General features: G+C 39.1%; 1 protein-coding gene across 3 annotated transcripts in view; it reads left to right on the top strand.

Moving 5' to 3' along the window:
- The window catches only part of EPS15 (epidermal growth factor receptor pathway substrate 15), a 73,815-nt gene extending 54,959 nt beyond the window's left edge, over window positions 1-18,856 (top strand). For 2 of the 3 annotated variants that reach the window (XM_089515122.1, XM_089515121.1), the window contains 7 exons: window positions 479-514; window positions 1,618-1,748; window positions 6,652-6,721; window positions 9,322-9,398; window positions 10,766-10,928; window positions 11,374-11,540; window positions 16,529-18,856. In XM_089515122.1, the coding sequence (XP_089371248.1) occupies window positions 479-514; window positions 1,618-1,748; window positions 6,652-6,721; window positions 9,322-9,398; window positions 10,766-10,928; window positions 11,374-11,540; window positions 16,529-16,675 (791 nt within the window). In that variant the 3' untranslated portion in view covers window positions 16,676-18,856. The remainder of the gene's footprint in view (window positions 1-478; window positions 515-1,617; window positions 1,749-6,651; window positions 6,722-9,321; window positions 9,399-10,765; window positions 10,929-11,373; window positions 11,541-16,528) is intronic. The other variant, XM_089515123.1, reaches the window with a different exon arrangement.
- The last annotated feature ends 294 nt before the right edge of the window (window positions 18,857-19,150 follow it).

Genomic DNA, 19,150 nt, shown 5'->3' with positions numbered 1-19,150 from the left:
AAGGCAGTAAGGAACACATAGCCTCATATCGAAAGCTATGCTATATGGCACAGGGAATACTAGTTTCAGTGTACTTCTTTAAAAAAAATACTAGATTTGTAAGCAATATTTCTTCTTTTCATGAGGCCTCTATTTTCATCTCCTGATACACCAGCTAGTAAAAAGATGTGAAAATGGATCCATATAGGAACTCACTTCTCCCAGTCCTCTGGTGTAGAAGTTCATAATACAGACTTGGGAGCTTCTGCAGCAGTTCTTAGTGAAGGTATTGAGGTATATTTCTGCTCTTTATGGCACCGGGTTAAAACTATTAATAGTTCCATAGCAGGCCTGTGCATTTGTGGTTCCCCGTGGTTGAACAGCATTAAAGAACACAGGATTCTCTCTATGTGTAAATATAATGTTATCTTTACTCTCAAAATTCTGTACAAGGGATGGGATTTTTTTTTTACATGCAGTATTTCATTCTTTCAAATAGGTGATCCTTTCAAAGATGACCCTTTTGGAAAAATTGGTAAGTACTAACATTTGTTTTTCTTCCTTTTTCAATAATTCAGGAGGAGGATATATGAGGAATTTAATGGAGAAGAGTACTCATGTTAGAAGTGATTCATACGATGAAATGCAAATAAGTAATGAGTTCACATTTGGCAGATAATACCAAATAATAGTTACCTGCATGCAACTTACATTAGGCAACAAAAAGATGTTCCATACATGTAATGGAGAATGTCATGCTTTCATCTGGAACAAGAAATGACCGGTTTTGTTGTACAGACACATAAAGTTCCTACCGGCAGAAAATGCTTGTGTCTATAAGGCCTTGAGCCCCCAAAACATTTGTTGCCTTGCAGATGGACATGACATGCTATTATTTGACTAATCTTCTGATTAGTCCCTTTCCTTTTCCACTTCCCTATCTTTTTTAAAAAAGAATATTCCCCTCCATTTACAAGTTTACTTTTACTGTAAACCTGACTGATCCATAGAATGTACTTATTTTGCATGCAAGCAGTCCTGGCCTTTTGATAGATCTTCACCTACTCTTGAACAAATAGGATAGCTTGCAAGCACTTTAGTGGGAAAAGATATGGGAAGCAATAGGCCAGAATCCATGCTGGCAGTCTGAACAACCAGATTACTTGTTAGGTATGTTTATGTGAATGTGTACTCAAGGAAGGTAAGGCTTGCTTACATTAGCTCGCCTATGTATTGTGTAACTAGGGAGATCACTGCACTACACTGTTATAGTGCTGCTATTTCCCTTTTACTGCTCTGGCTGCCCCTTTTGCATTCTGGATTTGCAGTTTAGGGAAAGGCATTTAGAATTCTCAGCCAGAGAGCTCTTAGGCCTCACTGAACTACACACCTCAGAATGCAACAGGAAGCAGCCTGGGCAGTAAAAGTGGAATAGCAGCACTATGTATAGTGCAGTAATCTACTAAATATAGGTGTAGGTAAACAATAATTGCACAGAGTTTTGTAGTTCATGGGGACATGCTTGAATATGCAAAATCATTTGGGGAGCTGTGCATATTAATAGTTTCCATAAAATATATTTCCAGTGCCAAATATGTATTCAGTAATGCAACCTTGGATTGACTTTTTTTCTCAAAGATCCTTTTGGCAGTGATCCTTTCAAAGGCTCAGACCCTTTTGCTGCTGACTGCTTTTTCAAACAGTCATCTGCAGATCCTTTTGGAAGTGCTGACCCCTTCACTGTAACCAGCAACCACAGTAATTCCACAGTAAGTCTGGGAGAAGTGTTGTACTTATTATTATTATTATTATTATTATTATTATTATTATTATTATGCTTTATTTATATAGCTTTGTAGATATACACAGCACTGTACATACAAATGACTCTATGAACATTGTGAACTTTGATATGAAATGCCTTTAAAATTATACAGTGATCTTTTCATGTCTTTGCTTCTCTGAACTTGTGTATTTCAAATGAAATAGTATATAGCCATTCTCTACAGCTGTATTGCCATCCTTTTATGAGACTTTGAAGTCAGATGGTCTGCTAAACCTTAGACAACCGTGACTCACTTAGTCTACAATGATTAGATTATATGACAATTTGAAATTAGTAAATCAAATGATAATGTCACAGTTCATTTTTGAAAGGTGGTTTTTTCTTGATAGTTATATTGGTCCAAATGTAAAGTAGCTTAATGTATCCAGCAATTTGGTTTTGAAGAAGTCCAGAGGATTTTTGGCGTTATAATAGCCTTTGGATGCATATTATCTTTTAATCAGCAAGTATCTGAAGTTTTGTTATCCTTTTATCTTTTTGTCTTAATACAACAGATGTGAAAATATTGATTTGAAAACATTTTTTGAGAAATCATTGTGATTGCACTGCCTACATTGTGCATGGTAGCAATTTTAGCTTTTTCATGGGTCGCAACACAATCACTTTCTTTCTCTGTATGCAGTGAAGGAGACATCTTCAGTTGGGTTATCTCTCATTGCTGCTCATACTAGGCAAAGAACACATATCAGAAAATTAAGGGCCTCAACAGACTGGCACAAAACACCAGCCTCGGGGCAGAGTGGGGGTGTGGTGTCCGCATGATGCATGCCCCGATGCTGCCCTGATGCTGGCGTCATGCCGTGTGCCTGACAACATGGCAGGTAATGTCATGGCACTCCTTTGGCACTGCGTCCAGATGACACACACCAAAAGGAGCATGGGAAAGTGCCGCCATGGTGGCAAAGGCGCCCTTTCCATGGCGCAAAAAGGAGATGCTTTTAGTGGCTTCTCTTTACACCATGGAAAGGCCAGATCGGGGCCATGGCATGCCATTGACGTGACCCCGATCTAGCGAGGAAAGGGATGGTCTGTTGAGACACTAATTCTCCCTTTCTGGCTTCACTTCCTTGACTCACCAAAGTTAGGTTGTCTTTCTCTCTATTCATTTGAGACCATTTGTTCCTCTGTTTTTCTATTTTTTTCTTCTATTTTCTTCCAATTCCAACCTCCCGCATTTTAAAAGAAAGCCTGCTTGCTGCTGCTTCTTTGCGCCTTTGCTTTCACCTCCCCCCTCCCCCCACCTCCCTGCTTTGAGCAAGCATGGGCAAGGTTCATAGAAATCTCTAGGAAGCCTGCTCCAAAACCACAGTGGATGGTATTGGCGGGGGCATATCTATGTAGACAGGCCCAGCCATGTGCTCTCTACTATCTCTGGCAACTCAAGCTGGTTCCTTTGTCCCCCTTCCTCAGTGAGGAGAATTAAATCTGTGGTGGCCAAGGAAGTTCACCTTAATTCAGCTGCTTCTCTGTGGTGCTGGGCATCCAAGTGTATGGTCTAGCCTCCTCCTTCTCTGGCCAAGCATCCTCCCCAGCCTTCGTCCATGTCCTCGAATAACCAGCCCTACTTCTCAAGCCTCGGTTCATTTCTTTGATGAGGGCATGGATCAAATGTTTCCAGAACCCCGACTACTACTTTAACTTGATATGCAGGATCAGGAGGGGGATACCTCTTCTCTTCCTTCTGCTCAGGTCCTTGAGGGCTCTGATATGGGTAAACTGCTCTCACAGTTGCTTGTTTGACTCCAAGGACTTTCTTCCACTTTTGTCCAAAAGCTATTCAGTCTTAGGCCTATAAGATGCCACTTCTGACAGTCAAACCTCTTCTTCTGCATCAGTCTTGCTCAGAAGACTGTTCTGGACCCCCCTGCATAAGAGAAAAAATGCAGATGCTCAAGCCCCATTCAAATGAATGGGGCTTGTGCCCGTGGCGGTGGTGCATGGGGCGCACGCCACGGGAGTGAGCCCCATTCATGCGAATGGGATGTGCCGCCCCATGCGCTCCCGCGCGGCTTTGAATATATGCTCAAAGCTGCATATAATGCAAGCGCACTGTACTCCTTCTCTTACGGCAATGGACAGGACTCCACTTGTTGATTCCATTCTCCGGCAGCAGAAAAGGAGCCATCCATTAATCACTTAATTCCTGTCACTGGCCAGGCTAGGCAGTATCATGTCACTTAAATGAATCTCTATCAGTCCTCATCTCCTGCTTCAGTTGTTCTTCATTCCTTGTCCAGGAAAGGTCATATGTCTGTCTTCCCTGTTTTCTCTGGCCATATTTCTTCAATTTAAATGTCTTTCCTCCCCCCTCCTTTCTCAGTCCTATACTTTTTTAAAAAGAAAGAAAAATGCACTTAACCTTTGGTTCCCCACATGAATTCTTCTCCCTCACTAGTTCCCTCCGTTTCTATTGTTTCTCTCCCCCTTTCGTGTCCCCTTCTCAAATGTACCCTCAGGATGAGGAAAGATAAAGCCGAATCCACTAAATTATTATTATTATTAGCTTTATTTATAAAGTGCCATAAATGTACACGGCGCTGTACACAAACATGTAGCTCTCCTTCTAGGATCTCCTGCCCAAGGCTTGTCTGGGTAGTCTGGGGTGTGCATGTGCTCTTAGCTGCCTCTCCCCAGGAGCCCCAAAGATGTGCAAACAATAACATCTCCCCTTTCCTCCATGGCAATGGCTGCCTCCTCTGGAGCTGCCCATGCTAAGAATGCTGTCCCTCCTCAAGTCCCATGATTTCTCTCTCTCAAGGTCCGATCTCTCATGCAGACTCAACCTGGCTTCACCTAGCCATCTGGAGACTGAGCAGAAATTGTAATTAAAATTAGGATACCCCTGCAGGGTAGTCTCTTCCTTGCTGGACTCTCCCTAGGCATCCATAGTCTGAATATACAAGACCATGTAGAAGGCCTTTATTCTGTTGGTGTCAAAGAAAATGTGTCAGCTCTTACTGCTTAGCATTACCAGATATATGAGACTTCTTTCAGGTTGGCTTAAGAACAGGCTTCAAACCTAATACTCTCCAGAATCAAGTGTCTGCCCTTTCTTCAGCCCTGTCCCCATCTGTTAAATACTCTATTTCTCCCCATCCTCACATAAAGGAATGACACCTCACTCGTTCCCTCCTCAGTCCAACACTGTTTTCCTACCAAAAACCTCCATTTGGTTCTCAAGGCTTTTACAAACCCACCCCTTCAGATCACTCCACAGCATACCTCTTAAGCTTCTTTCTCTTAAGATCCTCTTCCTTGTGGTGTCCAAGCTTGGGGCTTTCTCTGCCCACCCACCCTGCTGCATTTCTGAAAGAGATTCTGTCACCATAACCTTGGATCTATTTTTCATCCCCAAAATCAATTCCGTTTTTCATAGGTCCCAGTCCATCTCACCATTTGCCCTACTCTTCTCATGTGTCCAAAAACACTTGGCACAAATTAGACATATGAAGGGCTGTTGAAACTCAGTGGATCTGTTCCCTTTGACAATATGAGGCATGGTTTGTCTCCTTCCTCTCCACTTCCTTGAGGAATAGAATCATACAATCATAGAATTGGAAGAGACCACAAGGGCCATCCAAATTGGGCCAGGAAGGCTGAGAAGATATGGAATATTCCTCTTCACAGCATCTCCTCCCAGCCTGAAATGGGTTAGGGAGACAAGCTAGCTTGACGGGATGGGGAAGAGTTTCTCTGCACCACTTCCACCCAGCCCAAAATGGGTCAGAGGTCAGATAGGCGAGCCAGCCAGAAGACACAGGATAAGGGTCCCACCTGGCAAGGAGCCTTTGCCAGATCTAGTGCTCTCAATCAGGGCAATAATTGCCAGGAGGCCTCCATCATTGCCACTGCAGGCACATTTGCCTGGCAAAAGATTTGGAACCCTACCAGGAGGGCAGATGGGAGGGTAGGTGTTTGGTCTCCTCCTTTCTTTCCATCCCTGGCCCTAACAGTGAACAGGACTTCAGCAGGTGTGGAAGACTCTATTGCAGCCTGAAAAGTATATGGTGATGTCGCCAGGGCTCCTGTTGCATTTCCTTGAATTCTTGTACTAAGTTGGTGTGGAAGGAAGCAAAAGTCCATTTCCTGCTCACTATATCCTGCTCTGACAGCTGCAGCTGGAACTGATGGTGGATGCAGAGAGGGGGAGTTAATCTTCTGGCATCACATGTTCCTTGCTTAGCATGGGTGGTGATGGGAGATAATGCAACTGAAGATGTCTCCTTCTGCATACAAGAATGGACCTCCATGGTAAACACTGGATGTGCTATTCCCCTATATAGTATTTTACTATATTTACTGATGAAGAAGGCTAGCATGATATATTTTGTACCGTTTGCTTGGCCCAGTAAAGGTACCCGCTTTGATCTACCCAGGAAAAGTGGGCTACAAATAAATGATTTATTTATTATTATTATTATTATTATTATTATTATTATTATTATTACTGCAAGTTGGATTTTAAATTTTTATTTCATGGTCAACACAGCTACTGTCAACATTTTTTCTGAGAAGTTATTTCAGTTGCTTGAAATGAATAAGAATCCAAAAACAGCTAAATATTGTACTCCTAATGGCTGTTGAGTCTTTTAAAAATCTTAACAGTTAATGAAAATTAGACTTTTTAATGAAATTAGTGTAATTGTTGCGAGTAAAACAAATGTTTTCTATTTGGCAAGTGTTGCTTATTAAGGATGGCTTCAGCTATGAGCCATGAAGAAATCGAGAAATTCAGGTTAAGTATTCAGCTGAAAATATTGATTTATATCTAAGTAATGCAACAATATTGATGGACTGTGGCAAGAAATCTTAACTTTTTTTTAAAGATTGAAACAATGAAGCATAATGATCCTTTTGCCCCTGGAGGAACTGCTGTCACTACATCAAGTGATCCAGGTAAGGAATTACAGATATCTCCAAACCATAAATACATAGATTAAATGTATTAGCTGCAAATTTTATGTTTGCATGGATCATGTTAATAGATTAATGTACCATTATCTCATCAAATTTGTAAAAAATCAAGTCTGGTCATGTAAACCATTCAAGTTTAATATTTTGTGCTTTTTCCAGTTAGTAATGCATAATATATTTGGTACACAATGTAGGAAATGATCTTGGTTTACAGCTGCATTTTGGAGATTATTGTGGCTGATACAGATATAATACTGTCCATTTTTAATACATTATTAATCCTTATTTTTGTAGATGTGATCATTATAGTTAATTCAAAAGCTAGGAAGTGTTACTTTCTTGGACTGAAACTCCCAGAATCCCCTAAGCAGCATGGAATTCCATGAACTGCAATCTAAAAAGTAACTTTTCTGAGTTGTGGTTAACCCTTTGATCTTTACCAGACACTATAAATTGGACAGATTTGCCTCATATCCTAACAAAAGATATGAAACTAGCTTCAAATCCTGATTACAGGTTTAAGATGATCCATTAATAATGTTAACTATTACTAGAATTAGCTTAGGCATAATAAGTAACCATGGTTGAGGGCAGGGGAATTTCACAAGGAAAGAGATGGGTAAAAGTTTGTGATTTGACTTGTTTTCAGTTGCCTTAAATATTGTTAAGTGACAGTGATATCGGCAATGGCTTGTAGAGGCCTCATTATTTTGAAAAAATGAAAGGGCCATATCATTGTTTAAGCAGGTAATTAATTAATTGTGAAATGTTTGTCCACTTCCAGTTCTTTAGCCTAAAATGATATATGAATTGGCAAGACATAGTTATGGCCATTCTGTCTCTGGGAGCTATCATGTACAGAGACAGAAAGTCTGAACAGTCTAAAATAACTATTTAGTGTAAAAATAATTATGTTTAACCGCAGTATGTTCCAAGTGTTTGATCTCTAAATTTGTGTTAATATAAAATATGAGTTGGTGTGATATTTTAATTCAGCCTTTAGGAAAACATGGAAAGAAATAGATTGCTCAGTTGAACCAAATTTGAATAGAGTAGCACAACCTATATAAAACCATATTTTTTCAGTTCCTTTGAGTCTAAGACCTAGTTTGGAGACAATGTTGGTAATTCCACTGGATGATTTCTGTGTGAAGACAATTGAATTCTCAATAGTTTTTGCCATTCTCCTTGTCTGAGAGTTACATTGGGGAACTAGAATTTAACTTTTTCAAATCTGACTGATGGAAAGGAGTGTTTATTTCCACTAGAGCTGATCCTCCTGCTATTTAAAAAAAAACACTTTTAAAATATTTTAAAAAACCATATGAAGCTAGTGAAAGGAAGTTGGGTGTTGTCTGCATGCTGATGCTAAACAATGTCTTCTTAATTAAACACTGAAGGATGGTGTTAAGTAAATGGGATTTGAATAGACTGAAGTTGAATCTAGACCACTCAGCAGTGATGCTGGTGTTGCCCTGGAACATTTTAGGTTTGCTTCATAAAGTAGGATTACTGAAAAGTTATGAATAATCAACAGTATGTGTAGTGCCTTCAGTCATTAGCCATTAATATATGTAATTTTCACAAGATAAAAATGTCATTTCTTTTAAAACTTCATTTGAAATTGTAGTTATAACCCTTCCTTGAATTTTTCAGTTTCCAGTAAGAATCTGGTAGAAATACTTTCCAATTACTGTTTTCTAATACACTGCCTTCTACTGCTTCTCTTTAATCTAGAATGAGAGGAGGAGTATGTAGACCTCTAGTATGTGGTACACTACAACTCCCACTGGCCTTAGCCAACAGGAAAGAAAGATGGAAGTTGCAGTCCAACATTTTTCTCATTCTGGTCTACAGAAACACTTAGCTTTACACTTTAAAAAAAGAAAAGAAAATTACAGTAGTCCCTTGCTATCTGCAGGGGATCCATTCTGGACCCCCACCCCCCACACACACACACAGATAGCAAAAAAGCGGGTGATCAAATCCCATTGTTTTCATTGGGCATGCATGCACATGCACGTGACCACATGCACGCGCACCCACTTAAAGAGCCGGAGTATGCTGTCTGCGGAAGCTCAAATCTGTGGATGGCAAATTTGAGGTTGGCACAGACACACTGTATTAGGGCACAAGGAAAGAGGATTCAAGGATAGGTTGGCATTATTTAAAGAGTTTTTCTCTAGTCTTAAGTGAGGTAGAAAGAAGGGGCTTGCATGAAGTCACAAAGAGAATCAGACAATTGTAACCAAGAAGAGCATTGTATTGGATACATATTTGCACAGTTTAGTTAGCCTGCTAACTGCTGAAGTTGGCCCTTCAGGCCAGTCCTTGGATTTTGGTATATTCATCTGTTTTGCTGTCTTTTGGATTGAATTCCAGAAAGTATCTGAATTTTTTTTTAGTTTAATCAATGTTAAGCAATTTCGAGATGGGTGGCTGTTAGGCCTATCCAGGAGTTGGCCATATCTATGTAAGATTCAAAAGATGGAGTAAATAAATTGACATGCCTCTTGTTCATTTTGCTTTTGCTAAAATGGGAAATTAACATTTCTGTTCTTCTATTGGTCTGCTTATTTTAGCTACAGATCCCTTTGCCTCTCTGTTTGGAAATGAATCATTTGGGAGTGGTTTTGCTGATTTCAGCACATTGTCAAAGGTAAATTGCAATGATTTGATGACTATGGGAAAAGCATAAAATTGTGGCACTTACAGTCTTCAGCTTTATTAGAGTACAAATCAGAACTTCAGCAATATGCTTCAGTCTGTAAATCAACAGGTTTACTTCTCTGGTTGACTCCTCATTTTGAATTTGTACATCTCATTAGATGAGGGATTATTTGCTTTGTGAATTGCTGTGAAAGCACTGCAGAATGGAAAATTACACTGTCATGACTAAAAGCCAGGGATGAACCAAGCACAGCCAGTGGGTTGTATATACCTTCCCCAATACCCATCCAAATTTGTTTTTTTTTTGTTTTTTTTAATGGCTAGAAAAGCCTCAATATATTCTAGGGGTTTGTCCTTCTCCAACCATGTGGAGTTTTCCTTGGGGGAAAGGCTTTTTCCTGAGCAAGAAATTATGGAAGTCACTTCCTCGTTAAGAAAATGGTATAATCCTGCCTTGATTCACAGGGAGAGGCGGGAAATATAAATAAAATTTATTATTATTATTATAATTAAAACAGGCCAGATTTGGTCCCAGCTAAGTTTTAGAGGACAAGTAGAGTTTTTTCGCCATTTGTTTTTCACCCAGAGCCCTGAGAGGTCTGCTAGTACTTGCATAGTCTTGTGGGCTGTCCTTCTTCATTTTCCTTCCGTTAAAAAATGAATAAAGAGCAGGTGTTGTTTAGCTTGTTTCTGAAACTGAAAGTGGGTACAGCATCATATGGATGAGTGCAGTTGTGGGGGAAATTGCTACAAGGGTATGGAAGCTACTTCATTGGCAACTGTATTGCACCCACACAGTTCTATTTTCTAGTCACAGTGAGACTGCTCACCATTAAATCTTAAATATATATTAAAAGGGTTAAAATAATTAACCCGTACATAAGGCAGTAGTTGTAAGCAGAAACAAAACACCTAGCCAAAGGTACTCAGTAGAGAAACAATGGAAAGAATTTCCTTTCATCTTTGAGGATCACAAATATTTTGAAAGGAAATACAGCCAGAGAGACCAGCAGGGAAGATGTAGAATAAACATCTTTTTGAAAGAGGTGTAGAGGCACAGCCCAAAGATGGCCATGCTTCATGATGGTTGTGGAGTAGAACCACCAAGTAGATGTAGATTTCTTAAGTAGTTGTTCAGATATCTTGGACCAGATAAAGATAAAGGTCCAGACCATTACCCTGAATTGCATTTGGAGTACTTGTGTAGTATTTGATCTATTGCTTTGGGTTGGAAAATGGTGGCTTCTGGAGAGAAAATGGCAGTTTTCATTAAAACTAAAGAATGGTGGAAGCAGTAGTACACAAAATCACACATTCAGTAAACCAGAGTTGCTTTTTCTGATTATGTTTTTTAAGGCAAACAATGATGATCCCTTTAGTTCATCAGCAGCAGTCTCTGTCAACAGTGTTGTCATAACCAAAAATGTGTTTGAAGAACCTCCAGCTCAAATTGAAGATGTTCCTCCTGCTTTGCCTCCCAAAACTGGAACACCCACCAGACCTTGTCCACCGCCACCTGGTAAGAAACTGAGGAAGTATGTGTATGTGCTTTTTAAAATATATATGATTATAGCTGTGAGAGGAGTATTTTCTTTCATTGAAAGAACTTCTGATTTTATGTTAATTGCAAGCTAATTGTCGATGGGATAATTTCTACTAAATAGTTTTATGTAGCTTTTCCTAACTTAAATACATGTTTGGAGCCATAAATTGAGAAGTTGTGATTTTAAAGTTACGTGTGAATATTGCCAAAAGTGGTTTTGTTTATAGAATTCAAAACCAGAAGAAAAGATCTTTCTAAGTAACCATGCTGTCAGACCTATAACAATTAGTTAAGGTTTTTGAGGTTTGATTTGTTTTGTTTTTTTCTAAATAATAGGATGGCATGTTTCAGATGCTGTTGTACACTGGCTAAATATTTCTGCCACATTCATAATCATGCTAAAGTGATTATTTTGATGTAGGAAAAAGACCTATCAACAAATTGGAGTCTTCCGATTCCTTTAAACTGAATGATCCTTTCCAGCCCTTCCCAGGCTGTGATGTTCCCAAAGAACAGGAAGCCGACCCATTTGCTCCCACTGGTGTGTGCAAAGAAATGGACACCAGCAATTTTGCTAATTTCAGTGCTGTAAGTAAACAGGATGGGGAGGCATCCAGTTAACATTTATGACTATGTTGTAAAGAAGAGGAACTATTTCTGTAAACTTCTCAGGCTGGAAGACAATTAAATGGGTTCTGTACAGCAAAGCAGTCATATAGCATATCCTAATATTAGTTATTCCTCTCTTAAAGAATGCATTATAACATACATTTAGACCAAATTAAGCCACTTAGACATTTTGTTAGCTGCACATTAATGTTTTATTTAGCTTTACATGACTAATAGCTGTCTGAAAGTTTCCTGGTATTTTGTATTAAACAGTAATTGCATATTATGCCTTAGGGTTTTAATGTGTGTAAATCAAGTGCCGTACATAGTTTATTCCCAATGCATATGTTAATACCAGAGATAAGCAGTTACAGAATAAAAAGCACAGTTCTTTAATCCCTTACACAACTCATACATCTAAATTGATATTGTAACAAGGAAGCTTTGTTCCCCAAGCTCATTCTTGGCAATCAGCCATCTTCTGATGGAAGATTAATGTGGGGAAGGGTACTTGGCCTAGACATGCAAGAGAATGGCTTTGCAGGCAGGGTTTTCCCAAAGGTTGGGAAAATGTCATCTTGGATTACAACTCCCAGAATCCCACAGCTAGCATGGCTGGTGGCTGTTCCCAAAATGCAACTTTCTAACTTCTGTTTACCTCTGTGTATTCCTATAGCCATGAACAATGGAGGAGGATGAAGAGTGTTAGTTGTAGGACAAGTCAAGCAATGATTTGCTTTGAGGACTGACTCACAAGAGTGAACGGGCTGTCTGCAAACTACTAGTAAAGGAAGGCAAGAAATTTAGAACCTAATGGGCAAGTGGACCTTAAGACAAGGCACAGAGTCCTCCTCTCAATACACTGCAGTTGGCCCTGCACATTTGCAGCTTTGACTTTTGTGGTTTTGATTATTTGTGGATTTGATTAATATGTCTTCTAGGAATCCTTAGGTCCTCCAGAGAGATTCTGCTGGAAATTGACCATAGAGTTGCACTGGAGAATCTGGAGATTACTAGAGAAAACACTTCTTTAGGCATTTCTAGGTCCTCCAGCATGATTTTGTAGTCTATTTTTGGCAGACCATAGAGTTGTGCTGGAGATTCCTAGAGTGGTGGTCTCTCAGGTTAAAAAAAGTAGACTTTTCTTATTTGCGGCTTTTCCACTTTCATGGGGGTCCTGGGCCCCTAACCCCAGAGAATGTGGAGGGCAAACAGTACAAACTTCTATTATGTTAGTGTTGTTGCAGACACCCAAATAAGATTTGTTGTTGTTGTTAATTGCCCTCGAGTTGATTTTGACCCATGGCGACCCTGCTGATGAGACATCTCCAAGACCCTCTGTCCTCCACGGCTCTGCTCAACTCCTGCAAATTCATACCCATGATCTCTTTAATAGAGTCCATTCATCTCGCATGCAGCCTTCCTCTCTTTCTGCTTCCCTCTATTTTTCCTAGCATTATTGCTTTTTCCAATGATTCATTCCTTCTCATTATACAGTGGGCCCTCGCCTTACGCGGGGATCCGTTCCGGATCCCTCCACGTAAGGCGAATTCTGCCTATGCTCAAGCCCCATTGTAAACAATGGGGCTCATGCACAGCGGCGTGGCGCAACGGGCGCAACGGGCGCGCGCACCCATGCAATTGAATGGGATGCGCCGCCCCTTCCGCCCTGTGTGCGCCCCGTGGCTTGAGCGCGTATGCTCAAGCCGCGTAAAGCGCGCCCATGTATGGCGCGGGCGTTCTGTATGTCCAAAGTATGGCAGCTTGAGTTTTGTGATACTGGCTTCCATGGAGATTTCTGGCTTGACCTGCTCCAGGACTTTTTGGCTGTCCATGGAATCATTAGCACTCTTCTCCAGCACCACATCTCAAATGAGCTGATTTTCCTCCTATCCCCCTTCCTGGCCATCTAGTTCTCACATCCATACATGGTAATAGGGAATACAATGGCTTGTACATTCTAACTTTTGTGCTCAGTTCTATATCCTTGCATTTTAGGAGCTTCTCTAGTTCTTTAATAGCTGCCTTTACCATTCTTAGTCTTCTTCTGATTTCCTGGCTGCAGCCTCCATTTCTGTCAATGTTTGATCACAGGTGTGAGAATTCTTTTACTATTTCTATTTCTTCATTCTCTAGTTCAAATTTGTGTAGGTTCTCTGTGTTCATTATTTTTGTTTTCTTTATGTTCAACAGTAAGCCTGCCTTTGCACTTTCATCCTTGATCATTCTTAGTAGTTGTTCCAGGTCTTTGAGGTTTTCTGCTAGTATTATGGTGTTGTCTGTATATCTTAGATTGCTGATATTCCTTTCTCCTATTTTCACTCCTCTTCTGTGTCCAAGCCTGCTTTTCTTACAATACGTTCTGCACATAAGTTGAACAAGTAGGGTGATAAGATGTATCCTTGTCTGACTCCTTTTCCAATTGGGAACCATTCTGTTTCTCCGTGTTCTGTTCTGACAGCTGCCACTCCCATGTCTTTAAGGGCATTCCTAAGCCTTTCATGATCTATATAGTCAAAGCCTTTGCTATAGTCTATAAAGCACATGGTGATTTTCTTTTGAAATTCCCTGGTGCACACCATTAGCCATCATATGTTTGCAATGTGGTCCCTTGTGCCTCTTCCTTTCCTGAACCCTGCTTGGACCTCTGGTATTTCTCTCTCCATGTATGGTTGGAGTCTATGTTGTAGAATTTTGAGCATAATTTTGCTTGTGTGGGATATTAATGCAATGGTCCTATAGTTGCTGCAGTCTTTTGGGTCTCTTTTTTGTGGATTGGGATATCTATTGATCGTTTCCAGTCTGTTGGCCATTGTTTTGTTTTCCATATCTGTTGACATATGTCAGTTAATAAAATAGCTGACTCTGTCAATGTGGATTGCAGCAGCTTGATTAGAATATCATCTGTTCCTGGTGACTTGTTTTTCACCATTTTTCTTATTGCAGCTTCTACCTCGTTTTTTATGATATTGGGGATCATTTTCGTGGCTCTTCATCCCATGTGTCCTTAATTTTGTCATCTCTTTTATATAGCTCTTCTGTGTATTGCATCCAATGTCTTTTTATTCATTCCAGCTCTTGAATTGTGTTATTTTTATTGTCATATAGAGTGTCCCAGTCATTGGTTTAAATTTTCCTTTGATTTCCCTAATCTTGTGGAATAGGTCTCTCATTCTTCCCTTTTTCTTGTAGTTTTCTATTTCTCTGCACTGGTCATTGTAGTTTTCTTTATCTTTACGCACTAGCCATTGTACTCTTGCATTTATGGTTCTTAGCTTGTTCCTATTTCCTTTTAGTAATGTGTTGTTTTCAAGAAGCATGAAATAAAACTGACATGCATGAAGTGAAGCCATTCCGCCTCCTTTCCTCTGCCCAAATTTGTAAACGCTCTTTGAGTCAAGCTGTGAGGGCATGCCCAAAGATATCAGCATATGTGCCTACATGTATTCATGAACTTACTTTATTTTTATCCTGTTGTCTGCAATTATTAGGCAACCCAGTGTTTGACATTTTAAAAAGAGCAATTATAAAATAGGATGAAACTACAGTACTATCAGACATATAGAGGAAGCAGCTAAGAAATTGATGCTAATCAACTGCCATCATCCAGTAGCAGATGAAAACAGTTCGTCTGAAGACCTGTCCGAACAAAAAGCCACCAAGAAGCATGTCTCTTGCATCCCAGCAAAACAAAACTCTCACATAGATTCAACTCAGCGGACCACTCCTGAAAATCTTAATATACCACCAGGCTCATCTGGTCTTTGAGATAATGTGGCTTCATGCAGTGCAGGCAATAACTAGCACTTCAGATTGTGCCTACAAACACTTGCAGCCAAAAACCAGCTGTGATCAGCAGTCTGTTACAGTATTCTGAATCATCTGTTGTTTCCAAACACATGCCAAAGGCTGCTCCATATAGTGCATACTTCAGTTTTCACATTGAGAGGGAACTGAGGTGTCAGTCACCATGGCCAGAGCTAGTATTTTACAGAATTGGTGCACTTTATATACCAATCTCAGCATCCTAAAAACACACCTGCCCTCTCTTGAGATCTGAGAAGACCTATGAAATCTATTCTGATTTACACAGAGTTTGCATATTTAGCCATGCAAAAGTGAAACATGTTTACGGTAAATCTTGTTCTGTTACTTAGCAGTTTGTGATGATGGATAATCTGAGATACTTTTATTCTGTTGAGTACCAGCCGCTTTGATTGTCCAGCCGCTTTGATTGTCTCATCACAGAAAAGCGGGATACAAATAAAAGTTTTATTATTATTATTATATTTCAAAATGGGATGTAAGTTTTAGGATAGAGTGGAGAAACTTTAAACCTCCAGATATTTTGGACTCTGACTCCCAGAAGCTTCAGCCAACATAGAAAGGGATTATGGAATTTAATAGGATATGCATTTATTGCTTTTTTAAGCAATTTTTTTGCTGATTAACATGCATAGTGGCTATGCCAAATACCCAGTAGCCAATCTTTTTTATGGACTTTAAAAAAAAGGTAAGCTAGATGTGCAGGGCCTAAATACCTTAAGGCACCAGAACCTGTCTGATCTTGTATGGGAGGCCACCAGTGAATATTAGGTGCAGTAGTCTATATTTCAGAAGAAGGAACTGGCAAAACCACCTCAGAGTATTCCTTGCGTAAAAAAAATCTTGTGAGATTCAAATGGTCACCATAAATCAAGAAATGGCTTGAAGGCACATGCACACAAGCTAGATGCGCACTTTGAATCTGCCTTAGAAGCCATGGGCAAATAATGGTATTCTTCATCTCTTTATTTTAAAGTAATGAAATAATGAACCATGTAAATAACATATAAAAACTAAATACCTATTTACGTTCTAAGTTATGGTAACAATAATTTGAACTAGCTCAAAACAGAATCCTGTGTTAAACAATTGAACTCTAATGTGCTGTTCTTATTAGCAATTGTCTGGTTTCTCTTTTTTAGTATCCTACTGAAGAAGATATGATTGAATGGGCAAAAAGAGAAAGTGAGAGAGAAGAGAAAGAGCGACTTGCAAGGTTAAAACAACAAGAACAAGAAGACTTAGAATTAGCTATTGCACTCAGTAAATCTGAGATTTCAGAAGCATGAAAATTGCCTCAACCATTTCTCCCTTTCCCTGGATAACTAAGCTATATGTAAAGTTAATTGGACGATACATACAAACAGGGAAGTAAAAAAAGGCTTTAAATTCCTGCAAATGTGATTTTTGAGCAACTTCTTTGCAATTTCATTTTCATGTTTACTCATCTCAGCTGACTACTCTTTTAATATAACATGCTTCCATTTCTATTTATCTCAGAAATATTCTTTACTATAAACATCACACCAAAGTAGTTTATTTTAATGCAAAAAGATAGCTCTGTACTTAAATTTGAGAATAATGAGCCACAGCAATGTGTTCTTGTAAGGTCTCAAAGGGCAGTTACATATCATGTTTAATCTCTTGGCATTGATATATAAGATTGAAAAAAGTGCAGGGATGTGTAACTATTGTAATGAATACATTATGTAGCCATGATCTATGCAGATAGCTAGTCATGTGTTACCTTTCTTTTAAAAATGATTACAAAGCTTGTTTCAACTCTTGATTACCTGTTTCTTCAGAAAGCCATTTCCTATAATATTGAATTATTTTAGTTCTCCCATAAGGCTTAGCAGTGAACACATTCACCAGAAAGCAAAGCTGGTCATATAGCCAACCAACCATAGTTATACACACATATATATGTACACACACACACTTACTTACTTCCCTGGCTTGGAAATATTCAGGTGACCAAGCACTGCTGTGATAATCCTGATTCTGAAATGTTCACATCAAGTTACCATAGATATTAAAACCTATTGTATGTTTTACAGAAATGAGGGCAATTTTTACTGGGCATATGGTGTGCTTTTGTGGTTATTGTTTTCCTTTAATGATGGTTCTGCTGCTAGGCTCAATAACTAATGAGAATGTCTTAGGTACCATATGCAATAAGTGTTGCCTGAAACTTATCTGTCAATTTGCCTGTCCATGAGGTTTTTAAAAATAGAAATCCAGGCGTTTTTCTGGAAGATAGTGAAATTAGAATATTTGGCCACAGTTACTGACAGAATTTCTGATGCCCCACTGCTGATTGACCCAGTTTTTTCTGTGGAACATGCAACTAACTGGCACATTGACAGCTGAATTAGAAATGGAGTAGGAAGTATACTGCATATAAAGACACAGTTTACAACAGTCGTTGGTTGCTGTTATGTATAATTTATTGAATGCCAACTGAGAGTTGCACCTTAGACTAGTCACTGAGTCAAAGTAGGATTAAATGTTAATGAAAGTAACTTATTTCCTATTCCAGGAATGGGAATTGTGTGGCCTTCTAGATGCTGCTGGAGTGCATGTCCCAGCAGGCCTACCCAGCATCATCAGTAATGACAAATGCTGGGAGTTGCAGTCTAGCAACATCTGGAGCACAGCATGTTTCCCAATCCTGGCCTTATTCTGTGTGAAATGTTCTGTCCTGCAGAGTTTTTTTCCACGTGAATCCTTTTCCATCTTCAGTACACTCACAGTTAGGCTATAGTTTTACAGAATTGGTGAGCTTTTTCCAAAACCTGTGGTATTTGTGCCTGAGATGGTTTTTTAATTAATTTTTTTTCTGCTGCTGCCGCAAGGGAATGCATAACCACCACTGTCAGGCTGAATTCTTTCCAGTTACCTGTGGATGCTGCTGCAAGAGTCTTTCGAAAAAAATAATTCTTTTCTGAGTTTTCCTGAAAATCTTTTTGAGACTTCTTCTAAGAGGCTTTCTCTCTTGCACTAGGAAGTGAGCATTTGAAAACACCTAATCAGAAAAATAACCTAGGAAAACGTCTTGCAAGTATTAATATCCATAATTTATCGATACAAACTTTGTAACATTAATCGTACATATTGTATGTTTAACTGGACTACATAAATTTCTTACTCTTTTGTTAAAGGCATACTCGGTGGACCAATACAATATCTGTGTATATATATAATATATATATATTCAAGCTTTCTTGTATAGGATTGAACGTTCTGAGTCATTTGATGTTACATTTCATGTTACTGACTGATTACAGAACCTTTACTCGAAGGCTTCCAAATAAACCACTGCTGTGTCAGCTTCAATGGCATTACTGTTAAAATTTTAAATGGCTTTTAAGAACTTGTTCAGGTGGGATTAGCCTGTATTTATAGATCTTTGTTTAAAAATTCTAAAAATAGCCTGTAATTATGAATAAAACAGTTTAAGTATATAATCTGTTGAGTCTGTTGCCTCATTCACACTCATGTTTTTGTACTGAGTAGATCCAGGAAGATTTGATAATGCAATACCAAATTGAAGTTCCCACTATGTTTACCCCACTTGAATCTCTCCAAAGCAATTCACATCACATTTGAATTGATTTGAAATGGAGCTGCCATTTCAGTTATTCTCGGGGTTTTTTTTTAATGTCAGTTGATTGCTGCATATCTTTGTCACACAGGCTTAAATGTTTCAGAATATACTTCTCACAATGTGTATTAATACTTAGTCACATTTTCCTGTGCTC

Source organism: Sceloporus occidentalis, unplaced genomic scaffold (genome assembly GCF_023333645.1).
Source record: "Sceloporus occidentalis isolate IW3139 unplaced genomic scaffold, rSceOcc1.0.p SCAF_3, whole genome shotgun sequence".
Lineage (NCBI taxonomy): Eukaryota > Metazoa > Chordata > Lepidosauria > Squamata > Phrynosomatidae > Sceloporus > Sceloporus occidentalis.
Note: the sequence above shows the minus strand (reverse complement) of the source record. Positions and strands in the feature narration are given on the sequence as shown.